This window comes from Globicephala melas, chromosome 1, assembly GCF_963455315.2.
Source record: "Globicephala melas chromosome 1, mGloMel1.2, whole genome shotgun sequence".
NCBI lineage: Eukaryota > Metazoa > Chordata > Mammalia > Artiodactyla > Delphinidae > Globicephala > Globicephala melas.
Window position 1 is genome coordinate 154,537,649 of NC_083314.1, and position 23,889 is coordinate 154,561,537.

The following is a 23,889-nucleotide window of genomic DNA, read 5'->3' on the forward strand; positions in this document are numbered from 1 at the left end:
GGTGCTCACTAAATTTTCCATGGATGAATGAATGATTGCAGGACCTGTGCTGCCACTTTACGTATGTTTTCTCATTTACTGCTCACAAGAAACCCATGCAATAGGTGTACTAGCCTGTGGTCTAGACCAGGAAAGCAAGGTGGAGGCTGAAAACTTGCCCAAGGTCACACAGCTGGAAAAAGCAGGGAATAAATTCAAACAGAAGTTTGTGTGCCTTCAAAGGCCTCCTTTCCACCATCGCTGCCTGCCTTCCTAAGCCATTTTCCCTCTCTGACCGTTTTCTCATCTGTACAACGGGAACAAAAATTATACCTAATACAGGACCTGGCATGAACACGTTCTCAGTTAATATCTGTGCCTTCTCTCCCAACTCTGAAGCTTATTCAGGACAGAATATCCCCAGGCCAGAAACTTCCTGCATGCACATGTTCACAGAAACAGGTGCAGAGCTCCACACAGGCACATCTCCAGCATCCAAAACTCAGTAGGCGCTTAACCAGTGTGTTGAGCAGACAGACATCAGTGAATGCTGACACAGACTCAGACACAAAGCCACAATGGGCTCGGGCACGGGGACCCCCGCCTCCATGATCCCTACCAATTATCCTCTTCCTCCGCAGCTCCCCCTACTAGCCCAAGGCGCGAGAAATATTTAAAACAATTTTATTCATGAAAATATGCTGTACAATGCACTCTACACGGCCTCGACACGGCACACACGCACACGCACACGCTGACGGCACGGCCACGGTACACTGCCTACGATATGCGCCGGGGACGCCGCGCCCACAGACCGCCCCGACCGGACACTTATAAATATGGGAGAGAGGAGCCAGGACTGGCACGGAGAAAGGGGTGTCGGGTTGGGGGGCTGGATCCGGAGCTGAGGCCCACTGGGGAGGCTGAGACCAGTACTGGGGTATGGGGACGGGCGGAAAGGGAGAGGGACTTCCACCTGGGAGGGGAGAAACTGAGGCGGGCAAGGATGGGTGGGCGGGGCTGAACTGTGGGGCTGGAGGTCGGAGAGTGGTTTAGGGCCGGAGGACAGCTCAAGGTGAACAGCCAATAGGTAGGTGTGAGTGTGTTTCCGGGAGGGGTTCCTGGCTTGGGGTGGGTGAGGCTAAAACCAGTGGGAACGTGTCAATTGGGAATCAGATTCGACTTTGGGGTGGGCGAATCGTCACGCGGGGGCCCCGCAAAGGAAACTGAAGATTCGGAGACGCCCCCCCACCCCGCCCCGCCTCCCGGTTGGCTTCCCAGACTAGCACGGCCCACCTCATTCCTCCCTACTCCCACCCAGCCCGGAATCCAACCTCCACTCCCAGGCTTCCCGCCCTTGGGAGTAGGGGGAGCGGGTCTCAGGAGTCTGGGCAAGAATGGCAGGGTGCCCCAGCCCCTCCCTACCACTTCCCTCAGCGGTCAGCTTCCGAGGGATGTCTCTAGCTGGAATGGGGCTGCCTCCTGGATCCCCTCCGTGGAGCGGGAATGGGAGTGGGGACCCGGGGATCAGGATGGGAAGACAGAGGCCCCTGGGGGGGGCGGGGCAGGGCACCGAGGGCGCGGGAGGCGGCCCTCAGCCCGGCACCCAGCTCTGGTTGGGGGGCGGGGCCCCAGCCAGGCCGGGCGGCGGCGGCGGCAGGGCCGAGTCGAAGTTGAAGTCCATTTCGTCGCTGTCCATGAAGTCGTTGAGGATGATGGACTCGACGTCGCACTCGAGGCTCCCGCTGAACATGTCGAGGTCCAGGTCGGCCGGGAAGCGGTCGGGCGCGGCACCCAGCGGCCCTGCGGCGGCGGCCGCGTACGGCCCCGGCAGCGCGTCCAGCAGGAGACCGCCGGGGGGGCCCCCGAAGACGGCCGCGTGGCCCGGCGGCGCCACTCCCGCCGCGCCCGCCTCGCCGGGCAGCGTCATAAGGCTGATGGGGTGGGCTAAGGCACTGCGCGAGGGCGCCGGCGGCGCGTACGGGGCCACCCCCTTGCCCGGGTAGGCGGTGGCCGCGCCCGCCAGTGCCAGCTCCCCGGGCGCGCCCAGCACCGGGCCGGCCCTGGGCGCGGGTGGCGGTGGCGGCAGCAGCGCGGGCAGCGCCCCCGGGCGGTAGGGCGCGGCGGCCGGCGCAAAGCTGGCCTGCTTGTTCTCCTGGATGGTCTGCATGGGCAGGCGGCGCAGCGCGCCCAGCGCCGGCGGCCCGAAGCCCCCGCCCCCGCCGTAGGCACCGCCCTTGCAGCCGCCGAAGTAGGCGGGCGTCCCGGCGCGGGCCCGCGGCCCGTAGGCATCCTGCGAGCCGTCCAGCAGCGCCTCGGGCAGCCCCGCCCCGCCGCCGCCGTGCAGGCCCAGCGGGCCCCCGAGCTCGGCCAGGCGGGTCAGCTCCCCCGGGCAGCGCGCACCCAGCGCGGGCGACAACGCGCTCGCCGGGCTCGGGTACATGAGCGGCGACGACGGTGCCAGGGCCTCCAGGGCCTCGTCGTCCTCCAGTTCGGCCGCTTCCCCGAGCAGGGGTCTCCCGCCGCCGCGGAAGTCGGCCCACGCCTCGTAGTCGTCGCTGGCGTGCGAGGCCGGGCTCGTGGCCCACTTGGCCGCGGCAGGCACGGGTCCCGGGGCTGGCGCGCCCTGGGGACTGTCGTCGGGGCTTCGCTCCGGTGCCTGCAGCTGCTTCTTCTTGCTGGCCTTGCCCTTAATGCGCAGGAACTTGGCCCCGTTGTCCATGGACACGGCTCTGCGCCGCGGGGTCTTGCCCGTCTTTCCGCCCTCAGGGTTCAGCATCCACCAGGAGCTCTTGCCTGTGCCCTCGTTCTGCACGCGGATGAACCGGGTGTGCAGAGACAGGTTGTGCCGGATGGAGTTCTGTGGCCAGAGACAAGGATAGGGGTGGGGGAGTGGGAAGTGAGGGGGTAATTGATGGGAAGAGGAGTGGGAGAAAATAGAGAAGTGAGAGTATAAGAGAACGGGAGAGGAGCCAAAAGGCGGAGGGGGAGGAAATAGGGAAGATGAAAGGGTAAAGGGAAGAAGGGGGGAACAGGTGTAAGTACCAGGTCGGACAAACTCAGACTATCCATCCTCTACCCCAGACCCGCCCCATCCTTCCCGCTCCCCTGCCCCACACAGGCACTGTCTGTAGGGTGAGGCCAGAGCTTTGGGTCTAGCCTTTCCAGGGAGGCAACTGCTAAGGGACCTGCAGCGGGGGAGCAAAGACACCCCCCCCAACTCAGCCAAGCCCCGCCCGGGGCTAGCCAGGCTGCCAGGGCCCCCTAGCAGATTATGTAAGGGCTCATGCCGCTGCGGCTCATTTGTCCGCTCCCCACCACCCTGCCAGCCTGGCATGGCGCCAGGAGCCCGAAAACCCAGGGCTCCAGAAATCAATCTCGCGGTGACTGATTAAGCCCTGTTTAGAACTAATTGCTCTTTCGTGTGTGGGGAGAATAAATTACCTGCTTTAATTTCGTGTCTTTAAAATGCAACTGCAGGTAAAGAAGACTGTTAACCCTTTGCTGGGAGGGCCTGACCAGGGAAAGCAGAATAGGCTGGGTGTCCCCAAGGTGGGTAGAGGCCCAGACTTTCCCCCAACTTCTCTGAGCTTCTGTGAACTCCACAGAGGCCTTGGATCCCAGCAAGCCCCTCAAAGCACATCCACTGGCCATGAAGACCCCAGACCCCGCCTCTGCTCACTGCCCACCTTCAGGTCAGCCCAGGTCCCCTCTGGGCTGCAGCCCTCCCTCCCCTCCCCTCCCCACCCACCTGATGCAGAGTAGCTCTGCCCTCAAAGCCCCTTCCTGGTGGAACCTTCACAAAATCTCCACAAAGCACGTGGCATCAGGCCCATTTACAGACAAGAAGACCGAGGCTCAGAGAGGTGAAGTGGCTTGCCCAAGGCCACAGAGCCCTTCGGCTGCCCCTGGTCCTTCCCTGGGCTTCACCTTAGGCACACCTACACGTATCCTCTTCTAAATTTCTGTTGGGCCCCATATCACTGCCTGCGTTTGCCAGGCCTGTCCTGGGGACAGAGGAAGGCTGGGGAGTCCACAGCTCCACTGACCTGGCTCCCACAAGAACCTGGAGGAGTAGATCTTCTGCAGGGCCTACCATGCCCCACCTCTGAGGCCTCCCTGCTGGTGGCCTGGACCTCCTGGCTCAGGTACTGCTGTGGAAACAGCAGGGGTTTGGGTATCTGCAGGGCTGGGCAGGATGCCTGGCTCTTTTCAGCCACCTAGCTATGTGACCATGGCTATTGACTCAATCTCTAGGAGTCCATGCCTCAGTGAGCTCCTCTGAAAAAAATGGGCGACATCCAGTAACCACCTCAGAAGGCTGTTAGATCATCACCTGAGATAACATGTGTGGGTGTTTGGTGAACACACCAGGTGCCCATAAACGCTGGTTAAATCCCTCACTCTGGCCAGAAGACCTCACTTCTTAGCTCACTCCACAGACCCGCTCTGTCTCTACAATCCTCAGTATCAGGCCCTGAGTGTAACTGCGCTGGGCACGAACAACTCTGGGGAGCTGGCATTACCCCATCTCATGTACCAGGGCATGGAGGCCAGAGGCGTGATGTAACTTGCCCTCGGTCCCACAGGCGGCAATGCCAGGTGCCACTCCAGATCTGCCCGGCGCACGGACCTGCTCTCATCCGCCCAGCTCCAGAACCTCTGACCCGCGAGGGCTCTCCCTCCTGTCTCCTTCCCGCCTGTCTCCAGAAGGAGGGGTCCTCCCTGCTGCCCAGGGCACCCTCCCACCCCTCACCCCCAGTTCCAGGTACTCACCTGACTCTTCAGGGCCCCAGGCTCCCTATCTCTAGCACTTTCTGGTCTTGGGAGATAACAGCTAGGGCTTCAAGGCCCGTCCCAGCATAGTCCTGCCTGGCTTCTCCTGGGGCCCTGAGAGGAGGGGAGCTGGACCCCCAGGGAGTGGTGCTCCCTGGAGTAGAAAGCCCCTCTCCTGCTCCCGCCCCTGCACCTGGCTCCCCAGCCCCTTCCCAACACCTGTGTTGGTTGGGGGGGGGCCTCAGAGGCCTCAGTTCTCCTCCCCTGGTGGATTATCTGCCTTACCAGAGGCTCCAGCTCCCAGCTTCTCCAGCTGGAGGTCAGTCAGGCTACACCTCTTTATCAGTGTCACCACGTGCCAGCCCGGTTCTGAGTGCTTGGGGGTGGGGGGAGGAGGAAGGACACCGCCAAGTACAGGCACCTCCCGAGTACCTGCCAGGTCAGCCCTGAGTACTGGAAGTACTGACAGAATACATTCTATCAGTCTCCACACAACGCAGGGATTGTGAGCCCTAGTCAAGATGAGGCGAGTGAGGCTCAGAGAGGTTAAGTAAGTTGAAAAGATCACACAGTTTAAGTGGCAGAGCCAGGCACTGATTTCAGGTTAGTCTCGTTCTGAGTCTAAAGGACCTCACGTTCCACCATGGCAGAGAGAACAAGTCAGAGAACTTCCAAAGAATCTTAGGAAACCAGTCCTCCATTTCTTCTGAAAATTTCCATGATGTAACCAACCCTAGAAGCTGGCAGTATGGGAAGCTGGGGGCATGTTACAAGGTCAAAATTCCTACAAGTCTTGTGCTTCCTTTGTAGAATTCAAAGGAATCTCGCACTGTACTCCGTAATACTTCCAAATTTTCTGAATATCAATAAAAATGTTTTAGATTACCACCAAGAACACATGTTCCAGGCCTATGAAGGTCTGCATCCTTCCCCGCTCTGTTCCCTGCCCAGCCAGGTACCCCTGAGCCCCAGCCCAAAACCACAGCTGGTCGGACCCAGAGAGAAAAAAGGACTTGCCCCAGTTCACCCAGGGATTCGAGCCCAGGCCTCATGACCCCCAGCTAGGTGGCCCTCCTTCCCCGGCAAGCCTGACCTGGGGCCAGTCCCTCCTCCTCTCTGGGCCTGTTTCCCTCCCCATAAATTGATGAGATGGGCCACTGGATTCTAGGCACCTTTTCAGTCTGACAATAAAAAGTTCTTGGAATCATTCAGTCCAGAGGTTTTCAAACTTTTGTTTTTTTTTAAAGTAGTGGAACCTTTTTAGTGAATGGAATCTAATGCAAAACGTGAGTGTTCAACACTCAAGCCATCGGAGGTGGGGCAGGGGTACCTGGAGCCCTGCCTGCTCGGCACCCTCCCTTGGCGCTCTCACTGAAAACGAGGCCCTTGCGGAGGGATTCTGCAGGCCAGATGGATGGGGCAGTTGAGGCCTAGAAAGGTGCCGTGCCTTGCCCAGGGTTACCCAACGAGGTGGCCCAGAGCCGGGCGAGGACCTAGGCCTTGGTCTGCTGAGCCAGGCTCTTCGCCAGGTGTGCACCAGGGCTGTGCCCCAGGAGGCAAGGCCAGGCCCTGCAGCCCATTCTGGCTACTCAGGTCCCAGCCACCTGGTACCCATCAGAGCTCCCAGCCAAGATCCAGTGGCAAGCGCCGATCACATCTCGCCCACAAGGCCTCCTGGGAGACCAGAGGCCACGGAGGAGGTGAGGGAGACGCCTCTACCAGGCAGCAGTAACCAGGGCTCCCTCTCAGAGTCACCTAGCAACCCGCCACCACAGCTACGGCCCCGGCATGCCCCGGTTCCCCTGGTGCGCAAGCTGGGCCAGGCTTCTGGGGCCTCACACCTCCCACACCTCCATGCAGGCCTGGGGCAGGTTCCCAGGGGAGATGGGACCTCCCTGACTCAGTGCCTCAGAGACCATCAAGGGACAGAGGGAAGGGACAGTAGGTTACATCCCATGCCCATCCTACTCTCCCTCAGAACCTGGGCGAGAGGCCAGCCCCCTGGGGCCTCAGGCACCAGGGAGAAGAGGCTGGTACGGGACAAAGAGCACGGGATTCCAGTCTTGGCTTCAACACCCACAAACAATGGAGCAAAAGATGCTTTGAACCTCCATTTCCTCAAACAGCTACCTGCTTGCACCCTGTTTCCCTCCAGGCAGCAGCTGGAGGGATCCTATAAATAACATGGACCACAACCAGTCCTGCCCAGAACGCTCTGATGCCCCCATCTCACTCCGAGTAAAGAACAAAGGCCTTGCCGTAGCCCACAAGCCCTTCCATGACCTCCCAGGCTCCTGCCCTGACCCTGTCCTGCTGCCAGGAACCTGCCGGGCACCATCCCACCTTGGGGCCTCGGTCGCAGGGGCAACACTGTTCACCCAGATACTCACATCCATCTCTCATCTCCTTCAAGTCTCTGTTCAGATGTCACCTATGTGAGAAGCCCCATCCCACCCACTTTTTTAACAAGTGCTTCTCTGCCTTGCCATTTCTCGGCCCCCTTAGCCTGCTCTGAATTTTTCTAAAGCAATTAGCGCTTTCTAAAGTACCATATAATTTCTTTATATTGTGTTTATTATTTATTGTCTGGTTTCCCTTATATTAGAAAATAAGTTCCATGAGGGATTTTTGTCCCCCCTTTTTTTCTTGTAACCGGACCCCATGTGTTTGGTATACGCTAGGCATTTCATAAATTTTTGCTGAATGAAGGAGAGACAGAAAAGGGGGGGAACATTGTATGGCAGGGAGAATTAATGAGACTGTCAGAGTGGCTGGCACACGATAGGGGCTTCTCCAAACTGGGCTGAGAGAGGGGAATACGGGACGGGACGGAATGGGAGGCAAGCATGGGGCGGAGAAAGGCAGGAGCGGTCAGAGCCACAGAAGGAACTGCAGAGAGGAGGGGCTTCTGTGCAAGGGGAAGAAAGGCTCCCAGGGTGAACAAGGCGGCTGCCCACCCCAAGCCCCACCTGCTCGCTCCTGCTCCCCAGATAGACTTGGGGAACCCAAGGCTTGCTGTGGCCAAGCTCTCTCACAGCCTGGACCACGTGGGCCAGAAGACGCTGCAGTAGCCCCTGTGGGAACAGAATAACCTCGCCCTTGCTGACGGTGCCTCCCTCGTGGACAGGGTCTGAGCCATTTGGTAGCGGCAGCTCATCTATCCAAGAGGACACCCTCATCTATTCCCAGGACACCCTTCGCCCACGAGCGGTAATGCATTCATCTGACAGCACAACCCCATTTATCCAGCACACCAGTCCCATTTATCCAGCAAGTACAACCTCATTCGCTAACAGCACTCCGTTCACCTGACGGGCCCCCTCATTTATCCAGCAGGACACCCTCATTTATCCTCCAAGTCAGAGGCTCTCCTTCCTCCTGTGGTGTGGCTGTGTTCCCTGATGGTGCAACCCGACTGATCCAGCGGGACATCATCTCTTCTACAAGTACACTTCATCCCGATAGTACAACCTCATTTATCTCATAATGCAGCCTCACCTTGCCTCCAAGTACCACCTCATTCCCTGACAGTACACCCCGTTTATCTTCCAGCACAACCTCATTTCTCCTCCCAGCATAGTTTCATTCCCTGATAGCTCAAGCTCATCCAATCTTACTTCTCCAGCCAGAGCCCACCAGATCTCAGGGCTGAAGAGTAGGGGCAAAGAGGGGGAGTTTGGAGAGAGAAGAAGGGCCCCACCATTTGCTGTCCCCTGCCTAAAGAGGGCTGCATGGCACGATGACTATATCCAATCTCCCCAGGCCCTAAAGGGCCCACGGACTTTGAGTTCTAGGTTGCTCGGCCCAGCCAGCCCTCGACCATTGCCCCACCTCCCATTTGGTCCCCTCGAGAGCTAAAGAGGGCCCACGGGATGGATCTCCTTCAGCTCTCCAACAGGGGAAAAAAACCCACCTGATTCGATTTGTAGCATTTGCTGATTTCTGTGGCATGGATACTCCCATCGTAGCCAATTTTAAGCTGGCAGCATGATGTCACTGAGTGCAGAACTGGGAAGAAGTGTGCACGATGAGCTCTCACGCGCCAGTGCAAGCCAGCTCTCGCACACCACTGGCCCGTGCTCAAATACCGAGGCAGGAGAAGGGCACCACCTACGATGTGCCAGACCTAAGCTCGATTCTCTAGATACGTTTCTTCTTTGAATCCTAACAGCCATGCAAACCGTGAGTAGGTGATGCTATTTTACAAAGTGGGGTGGGGGGGAGAACTGAGGCTCAGGTGGGTTAAATGACTCCTGAGGCCATGAAGCTGCGAAGTGATGGAGCCAGGTCTGGGTCTCGGGGCTGTTGGATTCCAGAGCTAAGGCTCTTCCTACCCACACCGCCAATGGGGCGGGGAACACTGCCCTGCTGCCCACCTCAGAGGCCATCCCTGCCCTGGTTCTCAAGCCCAATCTTCCTGGCTTTCATCAGAGACAGGAGACTCAAGTCTTGTGCTCCCCACCCACAAGCCCCGTGCTACCTCCTGGCCTCTGGCACCAAGGGGATTCCAGGACCCTCCCAGTTCAGTCCTGGGTCTTGCGTCCAAAACCAGGTATGGATTCCTCTCCAGGCTCTATCGCTGTCCAAGGTTCAGCCCGGCCCCTGCCTCAGGAAGCTGACCCCAGCTGTCCGGTGGGGGTGGTGATCCAGCTCCACCCTCTAGTGCCTTCCTGAGCAGAGATCACCTCTGGGGGGCATGAGTGCTCTGATCCCCTCCATGACTCCCATTTCCTTTCTCCCCGCTTCCTTCCCTCCTTTCCTGCATAAAGAAGGGTTAAGGGCTAGAGTTGGAATCCCAACTTCATCCATGTGACCTTGGGCCTCCCCCGTAAAAGAGGGTAACTATTGCAACGTCCGTGGGGGAGGGAGCGTGGCTGGGAACTGGATGAGATCCCACATGTCAAGAGTCTTCCTGACTCCCTGTCTCAGCCCCAGGCACAGCTCTCGTACAACACCCCACCCCCTCTGGCCCAGGAACACACCTGACTCAGAGAGAGCCACAGACTCTGGGGGAGGGTGGCCAGCGCCGGGGGCGGGGGGGAGGGTCACTGGCTCTGCTGCCTGGAGTACTCAGTCCAGACAGGATTCCTGGCAGAAAGGGTGGCCTGGATGACCTCAGGGCCCTGAGGCCCCATGCAAACCCTTGGTACTAGGGTGTGTAGTGAAGGAAGGGTAGAAGGGCAGGTGGGGGCATCAGAGCCACAGGTGTTGACAGGTGAATGGGCTTGGGGTCAGCAGTGGAACAGAAGTGAGCAGCCAGGGGCCAGGAGGAACCAAATGTCCAAAGCAAGGCGTGAGGTCAAGGGACGGGCCCTGGCGTCCCCCACCCCTGCCCCCGCAGAGACAACAGAACCCACACACCCAGCCTGGGCAGTACACAAATCAGCAGCAGAAGTCCCAGCTCACCCCTACTCAAAAGCCCATGGCTCCTCGTGCCGCCAGCGCTTACGTCCAACTCCAGACTGACACTCAAGGGCCCTCTGGTGCTCTCCAGCTTCATTACCTCCATTCCCTTAAACCCATCTGGGACTCCAGCCACCCTGGATGTCTCACACCTCCATGCCTTCACACACTCTGTTCCCTGTGCCCTTCCCTCGCTCTCTGCTCAAGTGGTTCCTGCCGCTCCATCAGGGCTAGCTGTGCAGCATTTCCTAGCCCGCTCTGCAAGCCCCAAAGATAGCTGCTCCTCCCTTCAGTGCCACTGCAAAAATCCACCTGCACGCTGGAGTAGAACTCTAGGTGAGGCTGCCTCCCCACCTGAACTCTGTGGGGCAGTCCTTGGCTCACAGCAAGTCCACACATAGGTCGGAACTCTCAGCAGCCATGAACCACTCAGGCCGGGCAACTCTGTGTCGTTTCTGTTCAACAAGACCTCAGGCCGGAGCTCCAGGCCTTGCCTCCTCCCTCCCGGTTTCCCCTCCGGTTCCTGCTGCCTCTGCCTCCTCCCTACTTCTCCCCTGGCTTCTCAGGAGACTTCAGCAAAGTGAGAAAGGAAAGAAGCTACCATTTGCTGAGCACTCGGTGTGCTGTGCTGGCGCTCAACAATTAAAATCTTACTGAGTATCTGTAACAAACCTCTGAGCTGGTTCATTATCCTGACTTTACAGATGAGAAACTGAGGCTTCAAGAGACAACTGACCTGCCCAGGTGGGTAAGTGTTGAGGCAGGAATTCACACCCAGGGCCCTTGCTCTTCCTCCTACCCTGAGAGACCTGTAGGGAGGAGCCTAGGCCAGACAGAAGCTTCCCTGGGGAGGGGGTGCCAGGTGCTGTCCACACTGGCTCAGCAACCTCTCCACAGACTCTTCCCTCCCTCTTCCAGGACTAAAGGGGATCCGTAAATGCCAGGCCATTCAGGCCTCTCCCAGCCTCTCCTCCCTCCCTCTGCCGGCAGCACATCCAACACCACTGCCCCCGGCCCTGGGAGCAGCTGCGGTGACCTCACCCAGTCCTGCCCCGGGCCTGGCTCTGGGGAGGGCTCAGCAGCTGTGCCCCAGCCCTACAGGCTGGCTCCTGGGGGGGGAAGAGGGGGGGAAGAGTGGGCATGGTGCCAAGAGGACCATCTGCTCTCCCAGGGGCATGGCCACCCGCATAGACACTGCCCTCGTCCCCAGGGGCCGCCCTTGGCCCTCTGTCCCCATGCCGAGGGGCTCCAGGAGCTCGGGGCAGCCCACCCAGACCGGGGCATCAGCCCTCATCTGCCATCTGTCTTCTACTGGAGCCCGAGAGGCCCTTGCAGGGCATGTTGGAGCACGAATGTCCGCTGAAAAATGAACAAGTGCTCAGGGTAAGCTCCGGGGGCAGAGGCCAGAGGCCAGGCCTGGGTGTGCTGAGCACTGCCTGCTCCAGCACCAGCCCTGCCGAGCCAGCAGCAGGTGACCCCCTAGGGGCTTGGGGGGGGGCGGGCCTCCATCCACTCACATCTGCTCGGCTGGCAGGTGCCTCTGGCTGAGGGCAAGCCCCTTCCCCCACGGCCCCAGCTCAGGTTACAAAAGAAGGCAAGGCCAGCTGAGGACAGGGGGAGGGGACTGGAGGGGTGGAGGAGGCATCACAACTTCCCGGAGTGTTGGGGGAGGTGAACTCGGATCCCGAGATGAGACTGAGGGCCAGAGAGGGAAGGACCATGCCCAAGGTCGCAAAGCCCGCCAGTGGGCAAAGAGGAGCCGGCGCCCAGGGGCAGGCAGCCCCGGATTCGAGGGTGACCTTGAGTAAATCACTGGCCTCGCCTGTAAAAATACAGTGCCTAAAACCTGCCTGCTTGCTTCCCAAGGCCATGGGGAAGGCTCTGTAGGCAGAGCAGTGGTTGGACCTAAGGGCAGGATGAAGCTTGGACGTCCTGATCTTCTGACACTCCAGGGACAGAACGGGAGGGACTAGAAGAAGAAATCCTACCCCCGACCCCAAACACATACACAAGTCAGTGTCTCTCAGGGATCAGGGCCCAGGACCCCTACCCTACACAGCACATGTGGAGGTATCTCCTTTCCTCTCCCAGAGCAATGAATACCAATAATGGTATTTGCTAAGATTTCACTGGGGACTTTACATGTAACTCTCCTTACATGCAATTCTCACCACAAATCTTGGACATAAGTCTTATTATTATCCCACTTTGCAGAGGGGGAAACTGAAGCTAGGTTGCCCAAGGCCACACAGAGGGTAAGTGGCAGAACTAGGACTGCTCCTCCCTGCTTGCCTCCAGACTCCTACCCACACCACTCTGTCTTACCTCTGAGATCCTCAAGGCACCAAAGGGTGCTGCTTGGAATCTTGGGGCCTCCATCCTCTCTCAGGCTCACCTTCTCCCCTGGACCCCAGTATTGGGCCCACATTGGGCACCTGAGCCAGTCTCTCCCCCCACCCCCACCCTCCATACCATCCTTTCTGCCCATGGCATTCCTCATCCCCCACAGCTTGGAGTGCCAGCTCCTTGGTGTGGCATTCAAGGCCATTCGCCATCCAGCCCCTGCTTGCTTCCCCAGCCTCAAGTCCTGCTGGGCTCCGGTTAACACAGCCAGACCCTGTGGGGCTCCTGAAGAGTCCTGAGGGTTTGACTCCTTTGCCTGGTTCTTCCCCCTCACCTCCAAATTCCTGTAGTTCATTATCTGGCCCTCCATCATGACCCTGGATAGTTTTTATCCTCGTCTTATCTCCCCAGCTCGACCTGCAGGCATTTCGAGGGCAGGGAGCCAGTCCGGTTCCTCTGAGCAGTGCTGCACACTGGGTGCCCAGTGGGTGTAGGCCTGGATTGAAGTGAGTAGAGGAAGCGGCCATCAGCCCTGGGGCCTGCAGATGGAGGGGGGCGGACAATGTCAGCTCCCTCCCTCTGGGAGCTCTGGATTTGAGAAAGGGTACCAGGGTTCCCAGAGCCACCCCCGAGGCTGGAAGCCCCAGGGCCAAACTCTAAGGGAAATCAGAGAGACAGTGCTAGGGCTGGGGGGCAGGGGGGTAGCGGCCAGCCTGGACTGGCCTGGCCAGAGCACTCGGTTAGGGAGGAGTAGCCCAGGGGAGTTTCATTTCTGTCCCTTCCAGTGGGATACTGTGAGAGCCACTTTGTTTCTCTCAGCCTCACTTTCCTCATCTGCAAACCGGGGATAGTAGCAGTACCAGCTTCACGGTTTGCGGTGAAAATTAAATGGAAGCACACCTGTCATGGCATGTGGTTGTTCCACCCTGAGCTGGAAGAGTTCTGTGTGGCTGAGGCAAGGGTCAGAAGACCGCTGGGGTGGGTGATGTGGCCGTACAGGTTGACTGGGGCCAGGTAGCCAAGGCCTGGAGTGGCACGCTACAGCCCCAGGACTGGATCCTGTAAGACCAGCACCGCGCTGTACACATGGTCTCGCCTCCCCCATCAGACAGGGTTCTAGCAGAGAGCAGGGGCTGCGACTTTCCACTTCCTTGTGGGCCAGCGCCAGAGAGGCCTGCTGAGTACACGACGTTTCCCCTCCCTCCGGCAGCCAAAGGCTCTCAGTGGCACAGCACATCAGACACGGAGGGCAGGCGAATGTATTGTGGTGTTTCAGTCCCTTGGAGCTGACTGCATGGGGCTCAATTCCCTGGAGGACCCAGAAAAAGAGTGAGGAGGAGAGATGTGGGCTCAATCTGGGCAGCCTGTTTAGAGAAGAAGGTGGTCCACCCTGGGAGCGGAAGATGGGAGGGGGACTTCCCTGGAGGTCCAGTGGTTAAGAGTCCATGCTTCCACTGCAGGGGTTGCGGGTTCAGTCCCTGGTCGGGGAACTAAGACTCCACAAGCAGAAGCAGAGGAAGCTACCATCTAAGGCATCGGTTCAGAATCCGACCCGTCATCAGACAGACCTGTTAAAATATAGATTCCAAAGCCCACCCACTGAGAGTCTGATACAGAGGGACTGAGACAGGGGCTGCAGATTGCACTACCTAAAAGCTTCTAGGTAACTCTGCCAACAACTAAGGATTTAAGGCAGATTCTCAGAAAGACACACTGGCTTTCAGAATCACCTGGGAGGTAGGATTTTGTTCAAACTACCCAAGCACCCGCCTAGTTTCTGAGGGGTGTCCCCAGCGTTCAATCCATGAGAGTCGATAGCAGCCTTGGTGAGCATGTAACAATGGCAGTGGTTTGGGTTGAGAACTCCAGTGTCAGGTATAAAGATGGCAGTGTGAGGGCTGCCTGGGATCAGAGGCAGCAGGGAAAGTGGGAGGGAGGGCAGGGCCTGGACAAGGCCAGCAGAGGGCCCAGGGGTCCAAACAGAGCAGTTTGGGCTTGGTTGGCTCCCAGGGGAACTGAGGAGCCCTGGAGGGCTCTGGAGCGAGCATGAGTGAGCCCTGGGGCAGGAGGGCTGGCTGGGGTGTGGGCTGATACTACACTGGCATTGGAAGATGGCGGAACATGGAGGAAACAGGTCTGCATCTAAATCTAGGCTCAGCCTCGTCTCAGCTATGCTACCTTGACCAAGTGACTTCATCTTTCTGAGCCTCCATTTCCTCAACTGCAAAATGGGGCTATTAACACATACCTGGCAGGAGGCAGGGAGGATGAAATGAGAGGATTTATGTGAAGTGCCCAACTGACTGCCTAGCATCCAGGCGTTAATCCTCTGAATTCTGGTTCCCCTTCCCAAAAGAGGCATCCCCCTTAGAGACCAGAAAGGCTTCTCTGCAAAGAGGGAGGCCCGGGGGGGGGGGGGCGGGGGGGGTGGGAGGGGGTGGGAGGCCCCTCCCCCACACGCCACCTGGCCCCCCTCCCACCTCCACATATGGGTTGGGGGGTGGGGAGAGGCAGCAGACAGCCAAACCCTCCCAAACAGGAGTTGGTTTCCATGGTAACCAGGATGCCAGGAGGAAGGGGGGCGCTCCAGATCCAGCTGTCCCCCTGAGCGCCCTACCAGGGCCCCAGAGCCTCTGCTAATGCCCACCTAACACCCTGCACCCCCCATCTGCCTGCTCTGGTAGCCAGCTGGGACTGCCAGGAGCACTCCCTTCACTGTGCCCTGAGTTTGTCTGCCACCTGGGTACTGCCAGGGGCAGGGTAGGCAGCCCCAAGCAGGAGTTCCCAGTTTGAGTCCATCCACACCTGTACTCACGTGCTTCCACCCATGATAAGTCCCATTAGGTACTCTGTGCTCTCGGTCCCAACTAACCCCTCATGGCTCCTAGAACCAGAGGGTTCGTCAGTCACAGCCCCGAAAGGGCCACAGACTGAGTGAGTTAAGGCCCTTTGGACACAGATGAGAGCACTGTGGACCAGAAGGGGAGAGAGCTTTGCTCCAGCTCACACACGCTAGATCAGGGTCCCCTACAGGTGCTCTGCCCACCACTCACCAACTCCCGACTCCACAGCTCCAACAGACCCCAAAGGGCTGAACTAGGACACCCTGAGCGATGCTCCAGAGAGATGGGTCATGGCCAGGGAGAAGAAAGGAAGGCCTAACAACTTGAAGGTCTTGTCTAGCAACAGAATGGGCAGTCCCAGAGCTTGCGGGCTCCAGGTCCCTGGGAGTGTGTGAGAAAGGGATTAACCTGGGAAGGAGGCTTGGAAGCGGGTGATGGGCTCCACCTCTCTTGGAGATCCAAAGTCAGACTCAGGTGTGGAAGGAGTGGGCACCAATGTGTACCTGTTTCTCAGGTACCCACTCCCAAGCTGGGAGGCAGGCCACAGGCTGCAAATAGGAAAGGGGTGCTGAGGAGTCAGCCACAAGTTAAGGGGGACAGTGAGGTGAGGAGGGGGCTCCCCCTGCTATAGCTCACATCCACACACGCGGCCCGCGACCACACCCTCACCCTTCACAAGACATAGAGAGACGGGCTTCCATAGCCCCCAGGACCCCACGGAGTGACCACCAGCAGCTGCCACTCAAAGATGGGAGAAGGTGGGCTGCAAGAAACAAGCCTGCACCCTTCCCAAATCCCTCCTCTCCAGTCCCAATGGCACAGGAGGAAATGCTTGAGTTTGGGGGACAGGACGGGGTTCAGTTCCCAGGTCTGCCACTTCTTAGGGATGTGACCCTAAGACAAGTCACTTCACCACCTGGGAAACCGGGATGCTAACACCCACCTGGAAGGATGGAGGACAGGATTTGAGGGGATGTGGGCTTGGCTGGTGGGCGCCTGCTGTCCGGCGCTCTGAGCCCTTCCCCCTCTCTGGCAGAGCCCCTCCACTCCACTCAGTCCTGAGCTGGGTCCTCACGGCGTGCAGAGAGGGGAGCCCCAAACCGGCGTGCAGAGAGGGGAGCCCCAAACCGCAGAAAGTGGCGGCTGGGGGGCGCTGAACTTTCGAACCCGCACACACCTCCCCCCCCAAGCGCCGTTCATTACCTTAACAGGAGTTAAAAATAACCGTCTCATCTCTTTAAATTAGTCTGTCTGCAATTACCGCCTGGCACGGCGCTGCCCGCCATCGTCCCGCTGGAGCGGCGCCAGGTGGCAGGCGGGGGCCCTCACCCTGTCTGTCGGTCTGTCTGTCTGCCTCCAGGTCCCCCCCTTCTCCCCGCAGAGGCGCAGCCACCCCAGGGGCCTCCCGGCGGCCCTGCCTCCCAAGCTCCCCAAGTTTCTGGGGAGGGGGCCGCCGGGCGGGCCACGCGGCGGGCAGAGTGTGGGGCCTTCGGGGAGCAGAGGACTGGGGGGGAGGGGCGCGGTGGCGAGGGAGGGGCGCCGGGAGGCCCGGGAAGCCGGAAGGGCCCGCCGCGCGCCAGCGCTCGTGGGTGGGTGTGAGCAGGTGGCCGTGGGAGTCTGCCGGGCGTGCCAGCAACTGTGCCAGGAGCGGCTGGCACGGGCTCGTGCCCAGGAGGCGGGCAGCTGCCAGCCCCCCGCTCGTGCAGCGCGGGGGGTGAGGACACCCCCCAACCCGGGCTCACACCGCCTCTTCCCGCACCTCCACCAGCCCTCGGGGCTGGGGATCCCCGGAGGACAAAGAAGAAGGAGGGAGCCCTGCTGGAACGGGCTGGGGGGAGGAGAGAAAGGGGAGCCCCTGCACGCACAACCACCGCTCAGTCGGGCTGTAGCAGGACCCTCCTCCCGGCCTCTCAGATCAGTGCCTCCCCTCTAGCCCCCACCCCACCTAGGACCTACTGGCCCGCCTGGGCCGGATTGGGGGGGACACCCCCCACCCGATCCCACCCCACAACAGCCAAGCTGCTCCAGGCACTGAGGGAGAAGGGAAATCCCCATCCACTGGGCTCCTCCCCCACCAGTCCCGTGGACAGGAATGGGAGGCACCCCGGCCTGGCCTGGGAGCTCCCAGGGGAGCTGGCAGCCTGGAAACACAAAAGCAGGCGGAATAACTCCAAGGGCGCTAAGTGGAAGGAGCACCAGGACCCAGAGCAGCCTGGAAGGCTTCCCGGAGGAGGCAGGTGGGGCTAGAGTGTCTGAGAGGAAGTAGGAGGCTCTACCTGGATGTGGGATATCCACACTTTTGGGACACTGGAGAGGGAGGGAGACTCCTGTCCAAGCCCTCGTCCCAGGCCTGGAGACCCTCTGCCCTGACGGCAACACTACCAGCCTCTCTGGTGGTGTTCCTAGCACCAAGCCCAGACTCTCTTCGGGCTTCAGCCTGTTGGGTGCCTTAGGCCTGCTGTTGATCTTGCCTCCTCCAATTCCTCTCTGCAACACCTCTGAACTATCTTCCCACATCACAGGTGGGACCACAGGGCAAAGGCCAAGCACAGGGCCCTCACTCGGCCTTTCCCACGCCACAGCCCTGCCATCCCACGCTCCTAGCCCTGCCCAGGAGCCCTTGGTTCCAGCCTGGCACACCCAACAGTCTCCCAAACCCAACATACGCAATTCCACCTCCTTGCCTTTGCGTATGCAGTCAATATCCCTTGGAAGACTTTCTCCCCAATTCTACCCCCCCCCGACCCAGAGAAGACAGACCAGATCAAGTGCTCTCTGTGAGGGACCTACCCCACTCTCCCCACACTCCTACTCCCACCCCCACTCCCCGGCCCCCAGTCCTGCCTGCAAGACAGAGGGCTTGCGTGTGGAACTGGCTGAGCCCTGATGCATCCTGAAAGCAGGTGCAACGCCTTCCCCTTCGGTCCCCCCACTCCATCTAGCACAGGGTTCGGTACACTCCAGGGACTCAAGTGCAACACTTACGTGGGGGAGGGGAGGGAGGAAGGAACAATGGGGTCCCTGGCCCCAGCCCTGGCACCTGCGGTGTACCACAGGCTCCGCTAACCGGAGGGTGGCTGGGAGTTGGGAACAGCCTGCCACCAGGGCCCTGGAGGGACTGACTGGGAATGGGGGAACAGGCATTAGGAGGGACAGGAATGAGAGGGGAAGGAGGCTCCCTGGGGAGCTGGATGGGCGGTGGGGTAGAAGGAGGACAGCCACTGAGGAGATGAGATGGGAAAGGCCAGGGGCCTCTCTGAACAGCCCTCCTCCAGTGCCTTGGGGGTCTCTGCCAGGGCCTAGGTCAGGAGCCCAAGGCTGAGGCTCCCTCACCAATGCCCTAGCCCAGGACAAGCATTCCTGAGCCCAGGCGCAGGGAGAACCAGTGTGTCCCCAGCAGCGAGGTGCAGTGGAAACTGCATCCAATGGGCAGGCGGGAGGCCTGGGCCATCATCCAGGGCCTGCCGCTCACTGATGACCTGAGAAGAGTCCCATTCTCTTCCAGGGCCTCAGTCTCACAGTCTGAGAAATGAACTCATGGGACTAAATTATCTCCAAGTACCTTCCCAATCACAGTCTAGGATTTAGATCTGCCCCTGTTTGAAAGCTGTCAGTGTCCCCCTCCCACATCCAGTGCCAGCAGGACACTATTCCAGAGGCTCTGGGTCCCTGGAGGGAGACACATCTGGACTGGAATCCAGTTTTCCCATCTACTGACTGTGTGACCTTGGGCAGTTCACTCCTCCACTCCCTGCCTCAGTGCCCAGCCCTATAAGTAGTGACAGTAAAACCTACCTCAGGGAGTGCAGACAGCATTAAAGGAGACACCTGGCACAGATGCCTGAAGGTGCCTGGCACGGGGCTTGGCCCTGAGACCCTCAGTGAACTGCAGTTCTCTCCCAGCTTCAAGCCTCATGTTCCCTCTTGCCATCTTCCCCATCATCCCTCACCCATCAAGCCCAGCTGGAGCTCTGCCTCCTGCAGGAAGCCCTCCTGGCTTATTCTGGCCCATAGTACCCTCCCTGGCCTCAGCACCCTCTTCACTATCCACGTATTTCTTCACTCTTTTACCAGACATGCACTGGTAGTTCCCAGTGCCAGGCTCTATGCTCGGAGCCGTGGGCACAGAGATTGTTCTGACACTGCCACTGTCTTCCAAAGCGGGTGGGGAAGGGAAATGAGACAGGACACAAAAGACTAAGACCTATGACAGGGAGAGGGCCAGAGAAGAGGGAGTCCTGAGCTAGCTAAAAAGGGTTAGGGAAGGCTTCCTGGAAGAGGCATCTGAACTCTGTGCCCTTGAGGACAGGGACTATCTACAGGGAGAAGTGAAGGGTGGGACAGTACATGGGAGGGAGGTGGGAGCAAAGCACAAGGGCAGGACCCATTTAGGAGGAACAAGTGTTCCGGAGGGGGCTGAGCCCAAGGGGACCGGAGAGAGGATGGAGAAGGAGACTCATGTGGGCCCCTCCAGCCTGTGTCCCCACCCAGTAGTGGCCACAGACAGACAGAGAAGCTGCCAGCGTAAAGCCTGAGAGCCATGGGCTCCCAGGGCAGAGCACCGTGGCCCCTACAGTGCAGCCCCTGGGCATCTTGAGCTGTCCATGTCCGCAAGCCTCCCCTCCTCCCCCAGCACACCTCCTTCCTCTGACCCTGCCTATAGGCACCACCAGCCAGAGCCCCTTCCCTCCATTCAGGCATGCCTCCCTCATAGAGAACCCCCTCTCCCACAGGGAGTCTCAAAGCTCACAGGCCCTAGGCATGGCCCGACCCCCACCCCACCCCAGTCTGCTTTCCCCCAAAGGCATCGACTATCCCCACGCCCCAACAAGTTGGCCAGGGGAGGGTCTGGAGGGCACAATCCCGTCAAGACCCTGTCGTCGCCCAAGATGGCTCCCCCCTTTCCATTGGTTGGTACTGAGGCCTCCCTGGGGTGCCCCTCCCCTCTCCCCCTCCCCCAAGTGCATCTGGGCTCAGAAAGCCAGGGAAGTGGAAGACAGCCTGGGGTGGTCATGGGCAGATCCCCAGGTCTCAGTACCTTGCCCTCACACCAGCAGGGATCGTCACCAGCCCACCACGCTGAGCCAAGCAAGGGGGGCAGCAGCTGCCCCATGGAGAACTCAGATCTCAGGTCACCTGACCAGTTCCCCACCCTAGGCTGGCTGGTGCCCTAGAGTGAACTCCTGGCACCACAGAAAGAACTGTGGGCCTAGGGTCGCATTCCTCACCCTGCGGCCAGCTCCAGGGAGGGCAGTGGGAAAGATTTGGGAGGAAAGCAGCCACTGGCCTCAAGTCATTATGTCAGCTCTTTAAGGAGGGTGCCCTGGTGGAGAGGGTAAAACAAGAGTAACACAAAGCAAACTCGTGGGGTTAAGAGGGGGGTCCCCAATGTACGAGGCCCGAGAATAGGTTCTTCTGCTATGCCCCCAAGGATGGGGTGAGGGTGTCCCTCGAGAGTGCCTCAAAGTGGCAGTCCCTTGTCACCCCACCAGACCTCCCAGCTCGCATCCAGAGCGTGCACACAGCTGCTCCCAGCACGCCCCCGCCTGTCTGCCGGCCGGCCCCACGCCCTGGGCACACACTCTGTGACTCCTGGGGGTGCCCCAGGGCCTCCCTCTAGACCGCCCGCCGGGAGCCCAGACGCATCTAGCAGCCCCTGGAAGCCCCAGCCGACGACTCCAGACCCCCTCCCCTGCCGGACGCCCCCACCTTCCAGCCAGCCGAGCTGTTGCTGTCGCCTTTATCCTTGAAGTAGGGCACGTAACGGACCATCCAGTCGTAGATCTGCGAGAGCGTGAGCCGCTTGTCCGGGGCGCTCTCGATGGCTTTGGTGATGAGGTCGGCGTAGGACAGGTTCCCCCACGCGTTCCGCCGGGAGCTCTTCGCTTTCCGCAGCGGTCCGACCTCCGCGCCCAGCGGCGGCGCTGGGGCCATCGGCGGGGCCGTGGCTCGGCGCTCCGGCCCGCAGTCCTCAGCGCCCTCGGCAACCCCTGAACCCAGAGCTCCGTCCTCGTCGCCGACCAAGTCTGGCTGCGGCAGGGGCCAGGTACACGAGCGCGGCCGGCTCTGCGGCGCGAAGTCCGGGTCCACGTCCACCTGATGCGCTCGCAGCTTCGCAGCCATGGTCCCGCCCGGCTCGGGCGAGGAGGGGAGGGGGGCTCCGCGGATGGTGGGCGGGCGGCTCTGGGATTTGCGCGCCCCGGGGAGGCCCGCGGGAGGGGTCCCTGGCGGCGCCGGCTCAACCGCGGGGCGCCATGGGCCGGGTCGCGGAGACAGGGGGCTGGACGCGCCGGGAAGCCCGAAGGGAGGGAGAGATGGGGGCAGTGAGGGAGCGGCGGCCCCGGAGCCCAGCGGGCACACACCTCGCCCAGCCCCGCTTCTAGCACCTGCCGCCTGCCTGCGCCTGCAGCCACCACCGCCACCGTCTTTGCCGCCGCTCCCCCGGCGCCGGCCCCGCACGCGGGCCCCGCTCTCCCGGGACGGGGCCGGATTGCACCATGCCGGAGCCCGAGCCCGTGCCGGAGCCCGCGCCGCCGCCGCCCCGTGAATGCCGCCGCCGCCGCCGCCGCCGCTCCGGCTCCAGCGCCAGCTCCCGCGCCTGCCGCGCTCAGCGCCGGCTGCACCTCGGATGGGCGGGGGACGGGGAGGGGGCGGGCCCGGCGCGGGAGAGGGCGGGGCGTGCCCGCCCGCGGCCGTGGAATCCTCGGCCGGCCGGGTGCCCCGCCCGCGGGCTGGAGGTGGGGGGGCGGGGCTCCCGGCCGGGGGCGACCCTGCCGCAGCCCCAGCACGCAACAGCGCCGCCTACGGAGCAGGGGAGGAGCGGCGGGTGCGACCCCGCCCCCTACTTTGAGCTGGGGGAGGGGGCGCGGGGGCGAGGCCCGAGCGCTCTCATTGGTCCGCAGCAGGGCTGTCCCGCCCACGGACTCGGCAGGATCCCTCCCCGAAGCGCGTCAGCCGGTTATTGTTACAACCCGGGGTTTCCCGGGGCAACGGGGATGGGGCGGGGCTCAGAGCACTTGGCTCCGCCTTCTATTCCTGGGAGGAATGCCCCGCCCCTGTTTCTAGACACCCCCCATCACCCCCACCCCCACCCCGCCCCGGTGTTTCCAAGTCTTCATTCCAGAAACCTGGTGGGGTGAATGATGGAGCTCTCCTCTTCTTTGTGCCCTGGGCTGGAGAAAGGGAGAGGGTCAAGAATACCTGTGTTCTGGGTCAGGCTTGGCCACAATTTTGGCTTCTCCATCTGCAAGTTGTTTTTCGTGGGCTTTCAGGGTGCCTGAAGTTTAACGTGTAGTAGAATCAACCTGGCGAGCTTGTTAAAACATATTGCTGTGCCCCAGTCTGGTAAGTCTGGGTTGGGGCTTGAGACTCTGCATTTCTGAGAAGTTCCCAGGTGATGCACCCTGGACCACACTTTGCAAACCACTGCTTTAGAGTCTGTGGGAGGCTCTTGCAGGGGCTGTTGGAGCAAACACTTGCCCCAAATTTCATCCTGTTTGGGGAGAAGTTGCTCGTTCATTTAACAGTTATTTATTGAGCACCTTTGATGCACCAGGCACTGTTGGGGCTACTAAGGCAAGAGCAGCAGCAGAGACAGATGAGGTCCCTCCCTCATAGGCTAGTGGAGAAGTCAGATGTAAGTCAGATCATCATACAGCCTCAGAAGGAAGAGGTCGGATGAGCAGTTGGGCAGCCCATTACCTCATCCCACAGGGCCCTAGGCTAGGTTTCCAGGCAACACTCCACCTGCCAGCCTTTGCTTGGTGCATCCCCTCTGCCTAAAACACCCTTTACCCTCCTCAAGGTCCTCCGAAGATTTTCCCATTCCTCAAAACTCAGCTCAACTTATCCCTGACACCTTCTTTAACCCAGCTCCCAGCACTTGTCCTTGTCCCTTGCTTGCCCAGACCACTGCTGCTCTGCCAGTAATATCTATGTCCCTTTAGCCCAATATTTCTCTTTTGCCAGTCAGGAAACTGAGGCCCAAAGTGGGCAGGTGTCTTGCCCAGATGGAATGGCCAGGACTAGAATCTAAGCTCACCAGCCAGTACCACATTCCTGGAGAGGCTGGAGACTGCAACTTGCAGAAAGTTCTCTGGGCAGTGGGAAGGCTGGTCCCAGACCACAGGAGACACCCCTCTCTCAAAAATTTCTTCCTTTCAGCTTAGGTCCCAAGGAGTAGGGCCAAGGGTGAGGGTGCGGGCAGGGCTGGAGGGGCCCCTCCTCGCCACCCCCCCCCAGGGTGGGAGCAGGTCCAGCTTGCAAATGCCTGGCGTGGCATCTGCCTGAGTCACATCCCGAAGGCAAGGGTGCATGGGAACCATTGGCTGTCCCCTTTCTGCTTACATATACACACACACCCTCCAGGTGGTTCTGTTTAGAGTCAGAAGGGCCCTGAAATCACTGCTGGACCCCCTCCCACAGTTCTCATATGCCCTCCCTGCCTGGGGAGCCCATGCTGAGGGCTGCCCCCTCAGGTACCCTGGAAGCCAGGCCGGCCTCCTGCTGGTCTTCAGCCCTGGCATAGCCTGCTCTGTGAGACGGG

At 60.3% G+C, this 23,889-nt stretch overlaps 1 protein-coding gene across 1 annotated transcript; it reads right to left on the reverse strand.

The window, feature by feature from the left end:
* Positions 1–708: 708 nt before the first annotated feature.
* FOXO6 (forkhead box O6) lies at positions 709–21,867 on the reverse strand. Its single transcript, XM_030867509.2, has 2 exons — positions 21,054–21,867; positions 709–2,839 (listed from the first exon to the last, which is right to left on the reverse strand). Exons 1-2 carry the CDS (start codon positions 21,465–21,467, stop codon positions 1,574–1,576), a joined length of 1,680 nt encoding a protein of 559 aa, XP_030723369.2. The 5' UTR covers positions 21,468–21,867; the 3' UTR covers positions 709–1,573.
* Positions 21,868–23,889: the final 2,022 nt, after the last annotated feature.